The following is a 22,592-nucleotide window of genomic DNA, read 5'->3' on the forward strand; positions in this document are numbered from 1 at the left end:
ACTAAATGTTCAGATAATGCGCTTTGATATTAATGGGTGTTATATGAAGAACCGGTTGCTATTTCTTATGGTTATAGTCGTATATTTTGGCAGAAACTATGGCTACCAAGGTGAAATTTTGGAGGAGAGAATGAGAACACAAGAGAGAAAGATAAATGCAAATTATGGAGCGAATGAGAGAGAGAGCGACCACATGCTGGAAATCAATAAAGAGCTGTTGGATATTTCACAAAGTGATTGCACTGCCTTGACCGTGACCTGTGCTTCCACGCAGAACCAGTCATAAGCAAATTGCTCTGGATTTGGATTTGCTAATGGAACAGGAAGACAGGGATAATGAATCATGATGATAAACGCACTTTTAAAGATTCAATGACGGGTGAACATCTGGCTAAACATGATTTTATGCAAGAAATGTTAAAATTACCCTTCTGGGGGGGGTCGTTTAAATACATCTGGTGGCTCCCTACGGTCCAATCGCTCTTGCAACCAAGAACAGCGTAACTGACTGCTGATGGTGCTTTTTTCGATTGTGAAATCATTTTCATGACAATTAAGCACATTTAAACACCCTCCACCAACTGCCAGTAGCAGAAGCAACAAAGAAAAAAATTATAATTATATTATTTACATTTTGCATAAATGTAAAAGTGCATAATTTGTAACCATAAATCATGATAATATCTGAAGTACTGAATATAAAATATTTCTATGTACATTTATGGAATACATTTATTGGAACAAAAAGGTGAAAATAAAAAATACATTTTAAAAATTTAAATAATTAAAATAATTTGTAGCAAATATAAAAATCTGACATTATTTATATATAAATAAAGAACCACATAAAAAAATATGGAAAAAAATAAAACAATTGCACTTTAATATGTATATATATATATATATATATATGTATATATATATATATATTTTTTTTTTATATATACACACACACACACACACACATACATATATACACACAGTTGCATGCGGAAGTTTGGGAACCTCTTGCAGAATCTGTGAAAATGTGAATAATTTTAACAAAATAAGAGAGATCATACAAAATGCATGTTATTTTTATTTAGTACTGTCCTGAGTAAGATATTTTCCATAAAACATGTTTGCATATAGTCCACAAGACAAAAAAAATAGCTGAAATTATTAAAATAACCACATTCAAAAGTTTGGGAACCCTTGGTTCTTAATACTGTGTGTGGTTACCTGGATGATCTACGACTGTTGTTTTGTTTTGTGATGGTTGTTCATGAGTCCCTTGTTTGTTCTGAACAGTTCAACTGAGCACTGTTCTTCAGAAAAATCCTCCAGGTCCTGCAGAATCTTCAGTTTTCCAGCAACTTTTGCATATTTGAACCCTTTCCAGCAGTGACTGTATGATTTTGAGATCCACCTTTTCACACTGAGGATGATTGAGGGACTCAAACACAACTATTAAAAAAGGTTCAAACATCCACTGATGCTCCAGAAGGAAACACCATGCATTAAGAGCCGGGGGTGAAAACGTTTTTTTTTTTTTTTCAAGGTAAATTGTACTTAACTTGTCTTCCAGGAAACATGCAAGTAGCTTCTGTTGCTTCCGAAGGGCAGAACTAAATGAAAAAAAAAATTATATTTCTACTAAATAAGAAAAATTTGGACATCTTCATTCTGTTCAAAAGTTTTCACCCCCGGCTCTTAACTGTTCAGAACAAACAAGGGACTCATGAACAACCATCACAAAACATCGTAGATCATCCAGGTAACCACACACAGTATTGAGAACCAAGGGTTCCCAAACTTTTGAATGGGGTTATTTTAATAATTTCAGCAATTTTTTTGTCTTGTGGACTATATGTAAACATCTTTTATGGAAAATATCTTACTCAGGACAGCACTAAATAAAAAATAACATGCGTTTTGTATGATCTCTCTTATTTAGTTAAAATTATTCACATTTTCACAGATTCTGCAAGGGGTTCACAAACTTTCGCATGCAACTGTATATATATATAAACACATAAGAAAATCTTCACATATTGTAATAAAGAAATTATGTGCAAAATGTGCTTAATTGTTGGGAAATTTTATATATATATATATATATATATATATATATATATATATATATATATATATATAATCATAATTGTACTAAAATAGATTTCATTTAAAATAAAATGTACAGTATAATTTCTTCAAGTTCTCTTTTGATTTTGGGGTGAAATACGATCAGACTAAATTTGCTATATGAAATGATTCAGAAAATATACACAAATCAATGATTACATGATGACCGGATAACCATTCAAAAAAAAAAAAATGCAAATGAATAGTGTTATATTAACTTTTATGACTCAAGTTAATTCTGAAAACTGACTGTTACAAAAACAAACTCTGAAACATACAAACATCGTCCTTCTGACATCTAGCCAGTGCACATGATCTGTTTGGGCAGAAATATGCCTACGTATCTCTGAAGGCACTGACCAACACAACAAATCCATCCATCTGTGTATCAGTCCGAAGCATTGTCCGCCTGTCTCTCTCTGGCTTGTCTTGACATGTCTCACTTCACTGCCTTAGTCGAGTTTCTTACTGACTGATTGCAAATGGAGGAGAGACTGAGAGAAACAGAATACATAACATTCCATTACTTATACACATACACACACACGTCTGCACGCATGCACAAACACCCATAATTTTGTACAGAGGCGCAGACACACACACACACACACACAGCTTCAGGGAAGGGGCGACCCAGAGTAACCTCTCCGACCTCACTGGGGCCTTTCTGACCAGTTTTGACGATGTCTCAATGTTCCTATTAAGAGTCATGGATCTAAAGAGCTTGCTTTGGGTCCTGGGTCAAAGATCCCATCCATCCTGACCGAGATGTCTCTAGTCTATGGAGTTTAAGCTGTTTTCGGTGTCAGAACTCTGTACAGATCCAAATCCAAAGTGTCAGGTATCTCCAACCTGCAACTGGAGCATCTCTGCGGAGAGATGATGAAACAATCGTGCATTATTTCAAGTGTTTGAAGTAACAACAGCAGTCATCAGACAGATAAATAATGTAATGTGAATGTTAAATGTGCTAGAGTGACGACAAATGCTTTTAAATACTTCATCTGTGTCGCTGAGTACTATGCTAATGTTGCAGTTTTTGATTTCAAACGCTGCCAATCATACACATCACTGTTTCAGTTAATGTCCCGCCCATTCGAGAGCTCAAAATCATAAATCATATATAGAGGCAGAACTTTTAGGCGAGACTGAAATAGATATTTTCCTAATGCAATAGTTAATTTAATAGTGTGTGTGATATTGTCACAATAAAATATTTCAAGAAGAATCCTTAAAAATGTGTCATGGTTTGCAAAAATATTAAGCAGCACAACTGTTTTCAACATTGGTAATAATAAGAAATGTTTCTTAAGCAGCAAATCAGCATATTAGAATGATTTCTGAAGGATCATGTGACACTGAAGACTGGAGTAAATGATTCATAAATTTCACTTTGCATCACAGGAACAAATAACATTTTAAAATAGAACACCGTTAGTTTAAATTGTAATAATATTTCACAATATTACTGTTTTTACTGTATTTTTGATCAAATAAATGCAACCTTGGGGAGCATAAGAGACTTCCTACAGAAACATTATTAAATCTTACTGTCTCTAAACTTTAAACAGTACAGTATTTGTAGAAGATAACCATGGCAGGGACAGTCTTACAGTAGTTAACGCTGATGTGCTGCTACTAGCTGTTGTGAACCACCGATCCACATCTTCGAAAAGGTCACACTTACCACAGTCCCTTGACTCCTGCGCTCCTCCTCTGCTGGGCAAGGTTATAGATCTCCTGCAGTTGTTTCCTCTGGTCTTCACTTAGAGGAGATGTGAGGGACTGATACCAGCCTGCATCTGAACTCTGAACACCTGCAACAGGAAATGTTTCCAATTACTGGTGCTGCACTTGTGGACAATTGTTGAACATCAATTTATGTTCTTTTTGCAAAGAAAAAAAGATGCATGCAATTTTAATGACCAAGTTAATTATTTTATTTATTCATTCACTTTTTAATGCCATGCCAGCATCAAGGCTATTTTCATGGCGATCTCTGAATAAATTAAGGTATACAATTACCAAGTTAATTAAGAAACTACACAGAATATTATTAATTTTAAAAATTAATTTGCCAAAAATAGGACCATTTCAAATTAACCAAGTAAAAAATATTATAAAAAATTGTAGAAAGTGTAATGAAATGATGACCTGGAAAAAACTAAATAAAAATATTTATCCCACAGATGGATAAATAAATGAATAAAAAATAATTAAATGTTGAGTCTTAAAATCAATATTGATATTGAGCAAAGGGAAAAAAATTAATGTGAAGTTATTTGACATATGGGCAGTTGACGTGCCTGCTGTGTGAAATGCAATACACGATTATTAATCATTAATTACATATTTATTATGAATGCAATTTTCTACAACCAATTTAATATTTAATATACTACACTACATGACTGCTTCAAATGAACTAGTGCAGACCCAAAAAAATAAAAAAACTTCATAAATTTTAACCTAAAATCTTGATGTTGACTAAAACAAGTGTTTGGACCTATTATGCATTGACTACCCATTTATTTAATATTCATCTATATGAAGCCGGATTTTGGACAAACAAGATTTCACTGTGGGTGGGGATGCTCTATGCAAATATGGCATAGTGTGACATATATTATTTATATATATAATTAATGTATTATGTAAATGTACATGTGTGGTAATTATGGAGTAAAAAAATGTGCATACGGAGCAGGGAGGCAGTGAAGAACTGATATTCATCCTCTCCGTTGTCATAGTCCAGTGGTGTACCATACTCCTCTAATGGGGTCCCCTCCAGACCTTCATCATCCCAGTATTCATCATCATCCTCATCATCTTCATCTTCATTGTCATTCCCAGTGGGAACGCCGCACGACTGCAAGGCCACCCCTTTCTGTCCGACCTCATCCTCATCGCTAGGAATCTCCTCTGGAAAACAGACATGATAAATTTCCAAACTCAGAGTAGTACATTTCCAGAGTAGTGAAGAGGAGGGGCTTGGTGATGTAGTCTGGGTCTTGTTGAAGTAAAGGTCACTTCTAAAAATAGACATTTCCAATGTTTGAATCTCACACTACCGGTCCCAATAGAACGAAGCTAAAAAAAAGCCTTTGGACGGTTATCTAAAAGAAACGGTTTGGAATTTATATATTTTTGGTTTACAATGAAACAATAGCTACATACAAATTTACATATTTTACACCAAATTGTGATTATTAGTGTGTTACAAATCAAAGTAAACAGTGGAAGAAACAATGGTGGTAAATGTTGGTAACCAAAGAGCTGACGGTAGGCATCGACTTCCATAGCACTTTTTTATTTTCTCCATATTAAGACAATGGCTACCGTCAACTGCTTGGTTTCCAACATTCTTCAGAATATCTTCTTTTGTGTTAATCAGAAAAAAAACTGATACATTTTTGGAACAACTTGAGGGTGCATAAATGATGACGAGAAACTTTCATTTTATCATTTTTTTTATCAAATTTTGTCATTTGTTCCCTCTCGAGTTATTCAAAAAATGCTGAAGTTATTTTGAAGAATGTGGGCAACCAAGCAGTTTCTGGTCCCCATTGACTTCCATAGTATTTTTTTCTATACTAGGAAAGGGGAAAGGGAAGTGGTGTGTGGACAAAATTTGTGCTCTGCATTTAACCCATCCAGTAGTGAACATACACCCGGAGCAGTGGGCAGCCAATGCTGCGGTGCCCGGGGAGCTGTTGGGGGTTCGGTGCCTTGCTCAAGGGTCTCACCTCAGTCGTGGTATTGAGGGTGGAGAGAGTGTTATTCACTCCCCCACCTACAATCCCTGCCGGACCTGAGACTTGAACCCACGACCTTCGAGTTACAAGTCCAACTCTATCCATTAGGCCACGACTGCCCCAAGTACTATGGAAGACAATGGGGACCAGAAACTGTTTGGTTACCAACATTCTTCAAAACATCTTGTACAGCAGAATAAAGAAATTCATACAGGTTTGGAACAACTTGGGAGTGAGTAAATTATGACAAAATTTTCATTTTTTGGTGAACTATCCCTTTAAGGCAGGGATAGGCAACTTCTGTCCTGCAGAGTTTAGCTCCAACTCTAATCAAACACATCTAAACAAGCTAATCAATGTCTTCAAGATCACTAGAATGTTACAGGCAGGTGTATTTGATTAGGGTTGGAGCTAAACTGCAGGACACCGGCCCTCCAGGACCGAAGTTGCCTATCTGTGCTTTAAGGCTTGTTTTCAGAGAATACATCTTAAATGAAGCTTATATTTGCCTTATTTATGCATATAACTCTCACTAAATTTGATAAGATTTATGCTTGAATGCAACACTGCATAGTTGTCTCTACAAACAAGTCCAAACATTAAGGGCATACTGGAAATATGCAATCCGGCATGAAGCTGTTCTCTGTGTTTCACAGAAACCAGCATCATAGTATCAATAAATCCATAACTCCACCAGTATGATGCAGTCAGAATTCAGGTCAATGGTGCAGGGTCGTGAAGATCTATTTAATTCGTTTGAGTCAAGTGCTTGAAGCCCTAAGGTTCAGAATCATGTTAAACTAACATGCACAAGTCGTTCTTTCATTTCCCATGTCTCCAGGGCCCTGTTAGAATGATACAATCAGTTCTCGGTCGTCCGTAAACCCTGATGACTAAAGACCAACCTGAAGCTATATATGCCAGAAATAGTACTTCCTGTGCAGGGATTCATTTTACCTGAGGTGAAGTGAGATAAGGACTTGATGAAACTATGAGATTAATATAACCATACAGACCAAACACTGGGACTCAATAGGTCACTAAATACATAATTCTATTCTATTTGCTGTGTTCTTCTGTTAAAGCAGCTATTTTATACATAAGCATTTTTTGTTTCCTTAAAAGTCATTTGTTGCACTAGTCAAGGTTTTTTGCACCAAAACATCTTGACGAAAGACAATTTCCACTCTCCTGTGACCCTTGTTTAATTAGAGTACTTGCTATGGTACCTCTAAGGGTTCTATATGTAAATTAGGTCATTTACATATAGAAGTCTTAAAGGTACAGACAGTAAACACTTTGCAAGTGAAATGCATAAGAATGTCTCTCATTCACACACAATCTCACCATTCTCTTCCTCCTCTGTGCCTTGAGCTCTGGCGAGCTGCTCCGGTTTGTTGAGCACTCGGGAGGAGTAGATGTGCTTTAAACCCAGGAAGAGGAGGAGGATGGAGGGAACGATCTGACCTGCAACTTCCTCCAGGACCGCAGGGCGGCTGGGCAGCTCCATCAAAACACTCAACCCAATGATGCACATCTTACGATCATGAAGTCTGTGGTAGACAACAATAAGCAACAACAAGCAATCATATATTTATAAAATTAAATATGTAGTTTGATCAAATATAATTTGATAAATATAGTTCATTTAAAAGGGAAGTTAAGATTTCTAAGAGAACTAAAAGGATGGCAGTAACACTGGGAAACAATGTAATCTGAATTGGAAATTCATACTAAAAAGATGAATCCAGTAGTTATATCATTCTATTTTCTCACATTCAAAATTCTAATTCAGTTTACTACCACAATTCAAATTCCGGAATTTAACAGAAATATAAAACCATTCCAAAGTCAGTTTTAAACAGTGTACATCCCCGTCAGCTGCCACATCAGCATAAATACAGAAAAATGTGTTTCATCTAAATCATCTCCGTTAATAAAGCGCATGTGACCTTATGAACCAAACTCAAGGCATTTCCTGTGCAAACAGCCTTACCCTAAGAAGAACTCCGTGTCATTCATCCATTGGTTGATGAACTGCGCTGTGATTGGCTCTGGGCTGTGTGGGAAGCGGATGTTCTCCAGTGTGTGTATCAGAAGGGTGGGGCTGTAGTACAGAGCTGCGATTACCACCTGTAGACACATGGTGCGGAGCTCGCTGGACTTCACACCTCGTGTTAACCGCTCCAACACGGCCTCCACAAACAAAGGGATACACTAACAAACACACAAAGGCACCAGATTTGATGTTACATTAATGTGCACTTTTGATATTGCTCATTGAACCAACAATAAACACCATTAATCAACCAGCTGTCGCTTTTACAGCACACTGATCACAGCTATTATCGTTTCTTTAAACTAAAACCATTTAAAACATATTTGGTTACTGATATAAAACTGAAAAAACATATACATTTATAAAACAGTTAAAGCACTAAAATGACTAACTATAAAAAAAAATACAAAAATAAACCAAAACTGAACGTGAACTGAAACATATATTAAAATGAAATAAAAATAATATAAAATGAAATAAAAATAATATAATTTATTATTCCCCCTTTTTTTTTTTTTTTTAAAGAAAATAAAAGCACTACTAAAAATTACAAAAAGAAAACATTTATATGAAAAACTTAAACTAAAAATTAGAAATGTTGCCTTGGCAACAAACAGAATTTTTTATTTGAACCATTAATGACCAACTATGAATAAATAAATAAACAAATCAATCAATCAGTAAACTAAACTGAACTGACCTAAAACAAAACAAAATGAAATAAGAAAGAGTATTTTTTTATTTACTTTTTTAAACCGACACAAAATCATTTAAAAATAAAATTAAAACATAACATAAAATTACAAAAAACAAAAATCTATCTATCTATCAATGTATATTATAAAAATTTAAACTGGGAAAAAAAATTGACATGTTGCCCAGGCAATGAACTGAAATTAACTAATGTTGCACTAAAATAAAAATAAATAAAAATAAATAAATAAATTCAAAATACTGAAACTGAACTAAAACCGAAATAAGAAAACGTAACCTAAATAATACATAACAGAATTAGAATAATAGAAGAAAAAGGGACACAAAAATTAATAAAAATAAAAACTAGTAACAATAATAAAAAAAAAGAATTTAACAAAACTATTAAAAATTAAACTAAAATTTAACATTTTAATTTCAAATATTCATAAATGCTAAAATTATATTATAAAAAAAAATACAAAAATAACACTGGTCCTGACACACAAAATTAACATATGACAAAACACACCTAAATTTTCATATACATATCAACCCCCACACACAACTGACCTGGTCAATGCCACGTCCACGACACTGTAATATAATAACCTCTATAAGTTTGGCAGCATGGCATTCTGGGTCTTCTCCAGCATCACTAGTTAGGACCTGGGGGATGAGTGGTCAAAAGTTCAGATGTCAAATGCATATGGAAGAATGTCATAAAACACACTTTAAATGGAATAATTTAATAGAGGACATGTATATTAAGACCTTTTTGCACATGGTGTAAATGACCTCCAGGTATTTGGGGTCTGACAGCAGCATATCTGTGTCCACAGTAACATAATTGTGCAAGAGGGGCATCATATCTGCATCAACAAGGTAATAAATCACATCATTAACCAAGTACTCAATATCGGCACGATCATTTTCAAATGACTCCCGTAAATACGCACATCCATCAACTTGACTCTTTCAACCTAGTTCAATCATGACATGATTTATAGTTTAAGAGATCTATGGAGCGGAGAGATCAAGTCTGAGCTTGGCTCTCGGCTGTGTTTTACACCACAGGTGAAGTATCTGAGCTACATGCGTGTCTGAGACCTGTGAAGTAGTCAAAGCAGTCGTGCTGGAAGACGTCGTACAGGACCCCCAACAGCTGCCACATCTGAGGGGAGATGGAATAACAGGTGAGCCCAAACGCCAGCGACAAGATCTCCTCATAAAACTCTGGAAAAGACAGAGAGAATGTGACCGATCGCTTCTGAAACAGAGACCTGATGTTTTGAGGACAGTCAAAAGGATATATATTTTGCATAATTAAAAAGTTTCGATATTGAAATTTTAATTCCAAGTTCCACCATGTGGTCAAATGGCGCATTTTTTTTTTAAGGGGCGTTCAAACTGACAGCGATTAAATTGCTGGAGTTTAACAATCAAATACAGAAGGTAACTGTATCTCTACTGTCTTCACTTCCATCGGTAGTTGGGTCATCATATCACTGTATTTATGCAAATATAGTAATATTATCAAGTTCAACTCACACAAAGTTCTAAATTTTCACCAACTCTGCATGTTACTGCAAATTGCTATCAGTGTGAATGCGCCTCAGGAATCTTAATGGTGATGTCTTTAAAATTATTTAACGTAATTTATGAGATGTCACAAACATTTCATATTAATGCAAAAATCTATATAAATAATCTTGAAATAGAAAATAGTGCCACACACACACCTGCCATACCTATGATGGGTTTCTGGAGGACGAGACCGATCACCTGCAGGCATATTCCCTCCAGCTGTTGACTGATCTAAGATTGACAGAAATAGAGAAAGAGAGAGAGAGAGGGGAAATATATTAACCTCATTTCTGTTTCAGAAACATCACAACATGTTCAAACTAATTTTGATGCAATTTAAAGAGATCTTTCACCCAAACATGATCATCCTCATCAGGCCAATTTGCGAACAAATTATTCAGTCTAGTTTTGTGAATTGGATAAACTTATTAAATTAAGAGTCAAAAGAACAATCTGTTCATGAATCTGACATTTCAGTCCATTTCTTGAACAAAGTTAGTGTATGATTTTAAAAAAATTGGGATTAATCCAAGTGTATGACTTGGAAAAACTGCATGATTTATATATGGTTTGAAAACTATCTATCAGGTAGATCCCAGTGTGTACAGGCAGATGGTCTCACCTCCAGCCCTCTTAGTATATCCAAGGGTGTGCCCCAGGGGTCAGTGCTGGGACCACTTTTATTTATTTTATATATTAACAATCTTGATCAAAATGTCTCCAACGCAAATTTTCATTTCTATGCCGATGATACTGTGATATACTGCTCTGCATCAACTCCAAACCAAGCTCTTTGTCAGCTTCAACTTGCTTTTGATACTGTACAACGTACTTTGCTCGATTTAAAACTTGTTTTGAATGACGACAAAACAAAACTTATGTTGTTCTCAAATGCAAAATCAAAGTCACGGAACCTTATAACTATCACTACTTCTCAGGGCTCCGAGATTGAGTTTGTATCTCAATACAAGTATCTTGGTATCCTAATTGATGATTCACTCTCTTTTAAACCTCACATTCAACAGTTGGTAAAAAAACTAAAGCTGAAATTGGGTTTTTATTTTAGAAACAAATCATGTTTTTCCTTTGAGGCCAAAAGGAGGCTTGTTGCTGCCACTTTCTTGTCAGTGCTGGACTATGGCGATGTTATATACATGAATGCTTCCATCACATGCTTGAAACTGTTAGATACTGTTTATCATGGAGCTCTTAGGTTTATCACAAACTTTAGAGCACTTACTCATCACTGTTCTTTGTATGATCGGGTTGGTTGGTCTGCATTGTCCACCCGCAGACTTATTCATTGGTATATTTTTATCTATAAGGCAATTCTTGGTCTGCTTCCCCCATATCTCCAATCTTACATCGAAAAGAAATGTACAGGAAGATATTGTCTTCGTTCTGAGGACTTATTATTATTATCTGTCCCTCAAGTCCGGACTGAACTGGGAAAAGGGGCGTTTAAGTATGCGGCCCCCTGTACTTGGAATCAGCTGCAAAATGTCCTGATTCTTAAGGAGCCAGTTTCATTGGTTGATTTTAAAATACTTTTAAACAACATGGTAGCTACACAAACTGGCTGTAGATGTTTTGACTGACTCAGTTATGACGGACAATCCTTGTTGTTGTTTATCGCTTCCGATAATATGTGAAATTCTGATTTCTTTTAACTTTATAATTATTTATTACTTGTATAAATTGTTATATGTTGATGTTATATGTTACATGTTTTTATGTCTGCAACCTTGTTAATTGTGCTGCTGCCTGTCTTGGCTAGGACGCTCTTGGAAAAGAGATTTTTAATCTCAATGAGTTTTATTCTGGTTAAATAAAGGTAATGATGATGATGATGATGCCTATTTTTAATAGTACTTCATTCACTTTCGTTATAAGGAAACAAGCAGCCAGGATATTTTTTCATATAAATATTATATTTGTATGCAAGAGTATATCATATTTTTTGAATAATTCTGAAATATGTGCAACAATTTTATAGAATTTTGTTTCCCACCAAAAATGAATCTTTTTTTTTTTTTTTTTGAGTACTCGGCCTCAAACAAACAAATAAATAAATAATAAAATATTTTTGCAAGCTGATATACCAGTAACTTACATTATCATTTAAAAGTTTGGAGATTTTAAAATAGTTTTTGAAAGAAGTCTCGTATGCTCATCAAAGCTGCATTTATCTGATCAAAAATACAGTAAAAACAGTATTACTGTGAAATATTATTACAATTTAAAATAACTGAATACATTTTAAAATGTAATTTATTTCTGTAATGGCAAAACTGACTTTTCAGCAGTCATTACTGCAGTCTTCAGTGTCACATGATCTTCATAAATCATTCTAATAACAGCATTTATTTGAAACCGTAACATTATAAATGTTATAACTGTCTTTGCAGTCACTTTTGACAAATTAAATGTATTGATCAGTCCATGCTGTCCATTAAAGGTATTCATTTATTTCCCAAATATATTGGAAAAACAAATAGTGTTTCCTTCTCATGCTAACTCAAGCAGGTGTCCAAACCTCTTTTCGGTCCCCCATGACTGTGAGAATAGTGTCTATGGTGCTGAGGATACCGAGAGCCATCACAGTCTTATCTTCACTTTCCTCATATTCTTCACTCTGGAGAATCTTGCTGAAGATCTCCGCCTGTGCACAACAACCTCTTTTAGCATGAAACCGTATAATTACTTAATGATAAACTGAGAAGACGAGTGCAGTACCAGGTTCTGTGTCATATCCACCGCAATGACAGCCACTTCCTCGCTGTATTCACAGATCATCTTCTGAATGACGCTGGTGAGGTCATCGTTCTCGGTTTCTTTGATGATGTGCAGCAGCTCCTGCATCACAGGCTTGATGAAGGGTCGGATGTAGACCTTAGCTGCACTCGTACAATACACAAAAGAAGAATTATGCAAGGACTGCACAGGCAGACAGCAGACTTTGATTTAAATACGTTAATCCAATTGTTTCCTAAACCAATTACAGAGAGTAAACTAATTTAATTTAGTAAAATTAATTTGCTGCATATTAAGTGCATTAGTGTTCTGCATATTGTTCTCAAATGAAAGCAGACACATTTATTTTGTTAAAGCCTACATACTTTTATTTTATTTAAGCTTCTTATTATGTCTGTTTATATATCAGTAACACTGTTCATCTGTCCAGAAACCACACTAAACACCCTAGCAACTGCATATAAATGTCCTAGCAATCCAGTAAAAACACCCTTGCAAAAAACCTTGTAAGGCTCAAGCAGAAGCTACAGTAGCAACTAGCCAGAACACGCCAGCAACAACTGAGAATGAACCAATGCAACTGCCTAGCATCACCCTACCTACCAACTATTTATTGGCTATGATAATATCGTAATTGTTGTTTTAACGATGTGCGAGCCGATTCTTATCGAGTATGTAAGAGTAAATGCAAGCAAACTAGCATCTAGCAAACTACATCCCTCAAAACTTCACACACACTCCATAACCTGCTCAAGTAGTCAACTAAAAATCTGTATAACTATTTAAACTTCCAATCAAGGCCTCATCAAACCAACATTCAAATCGGAGTCGCAGTACTTTTCCAGTTTCAAAGTGTCTCACTCATACCTTGCTCCTGGTTCCTGACCAGCGTCTGCAGTGCAATGGCTGCCTCTACTTTGACAGGCATCTCCTTGTCATCCACCAGGTTATGTTTGACCAGCTCCACAGCGTTCCTCAGGACCAGCTCATTATGGAACCTCAGAGGACTGAAAGAGTGCAGAACCCAGCACGACTGCGCACAGACACACACACCACAGAAAGACCAGAATCACGCCTCGATGGAAACCAGTGTTGCTTTGAAGGACTCTTGACAGATGCAGTTTTGATTGCCTAAGTTCTGTGCAAAACATGCTTTCAAATTCAACTAGTCGTGGGTTGTTTGAGCGACTTGGTCATGCCAACCAGAAATGGACTATGGACTAGGAGCACAGACCATTAATAGGGTAAATGACAGATAGCCAACAAATAACCACGCTAATTAACAACTTCAATCACACAAAACTGTTATAGTCCTGACAAACAAAAGAGACTTAATCATACATAATAACAGCATTTTTCACAGAAGGCAATTTGAAATTTGACAGTAATTGTCTTGAAATTTATTGTTGGGAGATTTTGTAAAGAATGCAGTGCTTTGACGGCTGAAACAGCTGCGCTTTAGAGGACTGAATTTATAGACAACTTTTATTGTGCTGACAGTTATTCTAATATTTAGTTATCATGCCAAAACCCTCTCTGAGAAGATCTTAATATTTTAATTAAGACGACTTTAAATGTAAAGAATAACTCAATAACTGACTAGTTTGTTGTTAGGATGATTAGTTGACCATCCTGACCAAATCCTATCCTAAAATTATATAAAAAAAAAAAAAATTAAATAGAAAAATATTAAATAGAATAAATTAAATGAAAATTAGAAATGTTAACTGAAATAAGTTTTAGTACTAACACTGAAAATAAAACAAACAAAAACTGAAAAATTAAAACCATTTAGGAAAAAAAAAAAAGTCAAAAGCACAATAAATTTACAAAAAATATTTAAAAAATTAAATAGTAATAAAACTAATAGTATATAAATAATATTAAAAAACTGTTCCTACTAAATAGTTATACAGTAACTTAATACAGTAAGCCATGTGAGAATAAAGGCTTTTTATTTTTCACCATATTTTCAAGTGCTTTGGCGTTTGGAGCTTTTTGACGAGTTATACAGTAACATTTAATAATTTCATCTGGCAGTTAAACGGTTGGCAATAAACACTCACTCACCCGGGCCCTTAAGTAGCCAAGATTAGAGTTGAGCAGAGGAAACACATAGTTTTGTAACATGAGCTCCATCTGGTCCATGTACATCCGCTTCTGCAGAAAGACAAGGACAAGCAGGAACACTAATGCAGAAGGCTCGTAATTAAATAATGGGAACACCGAAGATCTTGCTAATTAAATCTAACCTTTAGCAAGGGTTGAGCCAAGGCACCGATCACGTGCAGCGCCCCGTCCTTCCTGCGGGGGTCAGCGTTGGGATCCATGAGGATCTGATGGCAAAGCTCCATCATCTGAGGCAAGACCTGAGAAGGACACGGAAAGGATGAGAGCACGAACCCACAGGCCATGACAGAACCCATTTACCCCATAAAATGTGCAATTGAATCAGATGTGTATGTGTGACCTGCAGAAAACAGCACCTGCAATGAAATACTCGAGGTTATTTCACTCTGAATCCTTCCCTTGAAAGCTTCTTCCCTCCAGTATCTCTAGCAAGTAATTCTGATCAGATATGAAGGCTTTCTTGGAATGTCTGGAGTGTTTCATTGGAATGTAAATGTAAACAAGAGCTCTGGAGTTAAAGAGGGTGGACTCACCTCCTTCCTCTTCCTGGCTGCTGTACACAATAGAGTCTGAGCGGCTGTGGCGGGAGACACATGATCATCATACATATCTACAGCAGAACACACACAGGGAACCACACAGATCAGCCAATCATATCATTACGCAATCAAAAATAACCGTTTTTATTCCTGAATTCTCTGACACAGGAAATTAAACTGCTAGCAAGCAAGAATGGATAAAGCAAAATAAATAAATGAATAAAAAACAGTTTCAATATTTTCCAGCCTTGACTGAAATATATTAATGCATAAATGACAACAGTTATAATTTAGTAATATTAAAATAAATAAAAAACATTTTTTAAATAAAATAAATTTGATTTTTAATTAAAAATTAAAAAAGCAAAAATAAATAATGAATATTAATAAAAAAAAAAAAAAAACTACTTTTTGAATTTTGTACATCACTTTAATATATTAAAAAGTTATGTAAGGGCATTTCTGAATGAGGATGAGAACAAATTGTTGAATTGATTAATGAGTTTTGAATTGATAATTTCACTGATTCACAAAAATCTTGCTGAATCAAACACTATTTCGCCTACCTAAACATTAAAACATCTTTGTCTTTATGCTCATATACTCAAAAGTTGCAAGACGAGGAGAAACCGTGAAATTAGTGCAATGATGCTGTCTTTAATAAACTTAATGGGCAAAAAAAGTGATGTACTTTTTAGTTTTATAAGTCATTCATATCTGAAGCATAGATATTTTTGAGTTATAACACAAACCATTTTAATTGAAAAGTTTGTGTTTCAACCCTGTTTCAATTTAATTTCCCAGCTGGAATGTAATAATGCTATTGAGGTTTTTAAATCAGCAACATTATTAAAACATCTCTCTGTTTATGTCTCTCTCATATTCATAAATTACACAATATGAGAAATTAGTGCAATGACAGTCTTTAGAAAACTTAATGGCCAAAAAAGCACATTAAGCAAGCTTTACAAAGTCATAAGGAGAAAAATAAAGCACACTGACTAAATTTCATGCGGATGTACTCATACGGATCTTCCTGCCATAGTCTTTCATCTTCATCTTTATAGCACATCAGAGGAAACACCACCTCCTGAGTTATAGTCTGCAGAGACAGAGATATTACGCTGTACGGAAGTCATCATTTATATGACGTCATGTGATGCTGTTTCTCAGCTGGTTCCCACCTGCATGTGCGGTTTCATCTGTCTCCATGTGAGCGAGTGCGAGACGCCCTGAGTCATGTAGCTCAGAGCCTGCTGGAGGACACGAGGACTCACGTACTGCCTCTGTCTGTGCTGGTCGATCACTTTCAACAAGACCTGCAGGGAAAAACAGCATTTCATTCAGCGATCTTACAGGTCACTTCTCTGTAGTAGTATGAAAACATCAGAACTGCACCATGGTACCAAAACAATTCGTCTTTTCAAACTACAATTGCTGTTCACACCTGCTGGATTCCCACAGCATATGTCTTCAAGAAAAAGTCAGCAAACTCGACATATTCCTTTGTCACATTTCCTGGACTGCCATATCTGATAATAGAAAATCAGTACAATTCAATTAACATAACGTAACATAACATAATATAACGTATATAATAGTTACTGTGATGTGATTATACAAAATCTACCACAAAATTTAATAAACAAAAATATAATATTTTAAGAAACAAAAGAATATAAATGTTATTGTGATCAAAATATCATAAAATACACAACTAATATACAAAATATAATACACAGAAATATACTACTACTACTTCTACTATTAAATTAACAGCAAATATAATAATAATATTTAAAGTTGTTGTGATACAAAAAATTCAATATACATCCAAAATATACAATTATTATCCAAGAAATAATAATATAGCCTAATTCAATATAATATAATACAAGTCATTGTGATTATACAAAATATGACAGAATATTATATTTTGTCATACAATTAATAAAATTAATGTACAAAGTGTAATAATATTCCAAGCTATTGTGAATGTGATCATACAAAATATACCACTAATATACAAAATATAACACACAGAAATATACTACTACTAATAATTGTAATTATTAAATAATAATAGTATTATTTGAATATTAAATTAATAGTATATAATAATAATAATAATAAAAGTTAGTGATAATTTACAATAAACATACAAAATATACAAAAATAGTATATGCAATACATTATTTAGATGCATGTAATTAATCATCCATAAAATATCAATTAATATACAAGAAATTGAATAGAATGGAAATAAAAAATAATATGAATTACTGGGTGCTGCTCTGTTTTTAAGTCTGCTATTGTGAAAAGTGCATTTCCTATTAGGGGATCAATAAAGTTCTTTCTATTATAAATGCCCACAAATGAGGCTTGTGGTCTGGCTTGTTTAATCACCTCTCAAACATTCTTGTGATGATGTGCAGAGCCCATTTCTTGCATTTCCACCAGATCAGTTCCGGTCGATCATCCTCATCAGCTTCCAGAGTTTCCTGAAAATCATTCAGCATAGAGTCATGGAATCATATTTACCAATAAGATCTTTCCGTTTCTCAATATGCGTTCTTGTCTGTACTTGTGTTCTTGTGAAACGTCATCAGTCGTCACCCAAGTACTGTTCCAATTCAAAAGTTCACATCGAGCCAAGTACAGTTCAAATCCCCAGATGTGTCCTTGCTCTAGCCAGGTATCCCAGAAAGCATTTTGCACCAATCAGTGAGCGTTAATGGCGGAAGTGAAAACCGCAAAATTTCTAAATATTACTGTTATTGTGTCATGAAATGCCGTTCTAAGAGTATTTCAGACGAGAATGTAGTTGTTTAAAATATTCATAAAAAAGCGCCTATTTGAAAATTAGTTTTGCCGATTTCGGAGAGGTGAGCTCCACGCGATCACCGGGCGCTATGTATCTGCCGAGAGCATAAAATAAAATTCATTTTGGGTAAATCTAACAGGCAATCTTTGGTCTCATGAATCAGGTCATATTGTTTTGGTTGAGCACAAAGTTGTTTTTCATAAATTATTTATTTATTAATCGTAATACAGCTCTTACTTTGTTAACGTGACTGATTTGTTTGCTTTTGTATTTATTTCCTATTACATAAGTCTCTTATACTTTACTTTGAAAATGGCTAGTATTGTTCATTAAAACTGACATTTAACAAAAAAGGCAGAGTTGTGCTTGTCATATTTCATTTTATTATACATACAGTGAATAATGGGCACATATTACCTAAACCACATATTAATGTTTTGTATTTTTAAAATGAAAACAAAAAGAGGGTTGTGTTTTATATTTTGAAGAAAATTAAAAGGCAGTGTTTGATATCATTTCGTTTTATTGTAATGCATGAAATAGCCATTTTTGTGGCTATTAATATTTTAAAAGAAACAAAAGAGGCAACGCTGTTTGATATAATATTTAGTTTCACTGTAATGTATGTATGTTCCCTGAACTACATTTTTGCGGCTATTAATATGTTTACATGAAAACAAAAAGAGGCAGTGGTGTTTGATATATTTCGTCGTATTGTAATACAGTGTAGATAACTTAGGCGAGCTGACTGACGTTATCAAGTACGCTGCTGTTCTATTAACAGAAATACCGGACACGTGTCCTATTGTCCTCAGGAGTTCGCACTCCCGAGTCGAACTTGCGATGTCTGAACTACCGAGGACGCAAGCCCAAACTTTGCGTACTTGGTATTGAGAAACGGCCCTTAACTGTGGAAAAAGCATCACAAACTTACTGCAGGAACGTCCCGTTCAACAACTGTCCGCAGGATCTCCATCCAGAGGGTCATGACTGTGTTATTGATCAGCTGTAGTGGAAGGGAATACTGCAGACGCAAACACAAACAGGGACTTAGCACTGACCTGTTGGGACTAACCTGGTAAACAAATTAAACAAATGTTCACCTGTACAAGTGCATGGAAAATCTTTAGGATTTGCTTCTGGATCAGAACTGAGATGAAGGTGGCATCAGACAGGAGTTGAGTGATGAGTTGCTGGAGCCGAGGCAAGAAGATCTGCATCGCAGCCAACAGGGGGTCCCGCTCCTCAGCCTTCTTAAACCTGACCACCACAGAACCATAACGATCAACATTTCAATTTACTCTTTCAAAAACCCCTGATTTAAAAAATAGTTTGATTAATTTTGCTTAAAATTTGTTTAACTTCAGGCCAGCCAAGTTGTAATTGAGTTTCTTCATCAGAGCAGATTTGGAGAAATTTTGCATTACATCACTTGCTAACCAATGGATCCTCTGCAGTGAATGGGTGCCGTCAAAATGAGAGTCCAATCAGCTGATAAAAACATCACAGCTGCAAAAAAAAAAAGCTGCGTAAAAAACAAATCTGTCATTAAGATGTTTAAACTTCAAAGCGTTGCTTTCAGCTAAAATACGAGTCCTCTATCCATAATATAGCTTCGTACAGTGAAAAAGTAGCCTCATCTGAATCAGGAGAGAAATTTACACAGATCAAGCCCTGTTTACAAGCAGTACAAAACAGTTTAAAACTAATATGTTTGTAAAATTTGAAGTGAGAGGGCAACAGGGGATGAACTTTTTCAATTGAGGAAGCGTTATTATAGATTATGAACTTGTATTTTAGCTGAAAGCACCAGTTTGAATTTAAAATGTTTTAATGATGCAAACACTTGTGGATTATTGTGATGTTTTCATCAGCTGTTTAGACTCTCATTCTGACGGCACCCATTCACTGCAGAGGATCCATATCTCCAAATCTGTTCCGATGAGGAGACAAACTCGTCTACATCTTGGATGGCCTGAGGATAATGAAATTTTGGTGAACTATTTTTCTGAACATTGATTGAAGGTTGACATTTATGACATAAGTAAATGGTGAAATATATCAAAGCTAAGGAACTTCAAGAAAGACAAAAATGTTGTGGTTCACTCACTCGTAGTTTTTGACGAGTTGGTAAAGAGCGAGCAGACTCCCGTACCAGCTCCCACTGTTCTGTGACTGCAGGTACAGGTTAATTTTGTCCACTACGCCCGTCCACCGTCCAGGAAAGTCATGTTTTATTATGGCACGTAAACATACTGTCAGCTGAGCCCTGCCAACCAACAAAAAAAAATTAATTTTCAAGTATTAATACCTGCAAAAATGACATATTGGCACAGCTGACTCACCTTATGGATTCGGGGCAGCGAATAATGGCCTCTACCATGTTTTCTCGGATCTGTCCGCGATCGTTTTCATGGATGTTGAAGGGAAACACCACCTCCCCCAACATGGGCTCTCGGTCCTGCCAATACTGACTCACCATGTTCTTCAAGTAGATGGCAGCTAGAGCAAGAACATAATGGCCATTTCATCCAATCAGAATGCACAAATGGTAAACGCAAAGATCTCAATCCAGAATGATTCAGTTGAGTCCTTCAGATTCACTCAGCATGATTAATCAGTATTTTCTTATAGTACAAAAAGCATCAAAACGCTATAGGATGAGAAAAGCTCGTACCTGCCTGTCTCACAGGAAACTCCACCTGGTCCGAAACAATGATCTGTAGCAGAGTTGGGGCGAAGTTGATGATCTTGTACGACTGAAAAATAACAATATTTTTAATTCATGATTTTAGTAATTTAGGACTATGAAAAAGCTTCTAGTGAGAAAATATAATTCAATTCTGTCTTTAACAAGTATAACAAACTGAACTGAAATAAAACTAAATGAATGGAATAATCTTATTTTTTTAAATCACAGATTTTTGTATGCAAGCACATCAGCTCTTCGAAACACACATACGAGTTCATCTGGAAGAGAAATGACTTTATATGGAGCGCTTTGTTTGCACAGAGTGTGGATTGCACTGAATTGCATCAGTGGTCTGCAGCAATGGTGATTTACATGCAGCAGAATCAGGACACAATGAAAAAAGTCATATCACAGTATAACACCTATAAACTCTGTTGTAGTGCACAATCCACATTATTCATAGGGGATTTATGGGATTTTTAAACTAGATCAGATCTTAAAATAAAGCACAGGACACAAATGTTGTCAGAAGAGGACCGCATCTGCTTCTATTGTTGAACACTGATGCATTGCAACTAGTTTGCAGCCAACCATCTACATAGTAAACAAAGATCAAATAGAGACGCAGGCAGACTAATTAAACATTACCCTGCCTTATGCATTAAAATCGGGCCTTAATTTAGCATATTAACTGAAGGCATCTCTGCTCTCATGGTGCTTCTGTTTCCTAAAGAAACAACAAACTTCTCTTGATGGATCACTGACCTGGTTGAGCTCATTCTCAGCCGCTAACCTGAGATTTGGATCTATGGTGCCCTTCAGAGCCTGTATGATTCGATTGGGATCCATTAGGCCCGATGTGATGGATTAATTTGAATAAACTTTGGACTATCGGACAGATGTGCGGACAATCAGATGTCTCGGATCTTACAGGCAGCCCTGCCCCAGTCTGCCGTAAAGCGACTGCCATCGTCGCAAAGAACAACGCCGAGGCGAGACGTTTACGACAACTACTGCCCATGGGAAAAATTAAAGGGACGGTGATATAAACACTTGAATCTAATTTGACTCATAAAATCTAACAGTATATGCACTATTCATTTATTATGCATTCTGAAGAGTTTAGAATTATGGACTAAAAACAATAGTTTTGACAGATTTTTTAAATTTTGCTACTGTTTAAACTTTAAAGAGTCTTCGCAATATAATACGGTTTAATTAATGGATATAGAGATATAAAATGTATTTTATATTTAAGGCGAGACACTGCATAATAGGGTAAACAACAACAACAACTAATAGTCATTGTCTTACTTACCCAGTTGATTGATTATTGATAATTGCAAACATTTTTTGTATTACAAGTTTTCTAAAATGTTATTGTTAAATATGCAAATGAGGCATTATTTAATGAAATATGCGCTAATTAAATTTC

The 22,592-nt window shown here is 35.3% G+C and overlaps 1 protein-coding gene across 4 annotated transcripts; it reads right to left on the bottom strand.

Annotated features, from left to right (window-relative positions):
- Positions 1-2,327: 2,327 nt before the first annotated feature.
- On the bottom strand, positions 2,328-22,137 carry LOC306861140 (importin-8-like; the record flags this gene model as incomplete). Of its 4 annotated transcripts, XM_079403237.1 has the most annotated exons (26): positions 21,923-22,133; positions 21,143-21,224; positions 20,811-20,967; positions 20,576-20,734; positions 19,569-19,725; positions 19,400-19,489; positions 18,048-18,142; positions 17,089-17,173; positions 16,826-16,960; positions 16,644-16,743; positions 15,636-15,712; positions 15,459-15,527; positions 15,225-15,341; positions 15,043-15,132; positions 13,840-14,005; positions 12,955-13,115; positions 12,755-12,880; positions 10,374-10,449; positions 9,742-9,867; positions 9,406-9,503; positions 9,205-9,300; positions 7,876-8,096; positions 7,227-7,432; positions 4,825-5,046; positions 3,812-3,941; positions 2,329-2,993 (listed from the first exon to the last, which is right to left on the bottom strand). In XM_079403237.1, coding segments are annotated over exons 1-26 (3,126 nt in total). In that variant the 5' UTR covers positions 22,007-22,133. The 4 variants fall into 4 exon arrangements, with proteins under 4 accessions (XP_079259366.1, XP_079259363.1, XP_079259365.1 ...); XM_079403240.1 differs by lacking the exon at positions 15,459-15,527 and having other exon boundaries at positions 2,328-2,993; positions 10,383-10,449; positions 21,923-22,137; XM_079403239.1 differs by lacking the exon at positions 15,459-15,527 and having other exon boundaries at positions 21,923-22,113.
- Between the last annotated feature and the right edge of the window lie 455 nt (positions 22,138-22,592).

Source organism: Barbus barbus, assembly GCF_936440315.1.
Source record: "Barbus barbus genome assembly, chromosome: 42".
Lineage (NCBI taxonomy): Eukaryota > Metazoa > Chordata > Actinopteri > Cypriniformes > Cyprinidae > Barbus > Barbus barbus.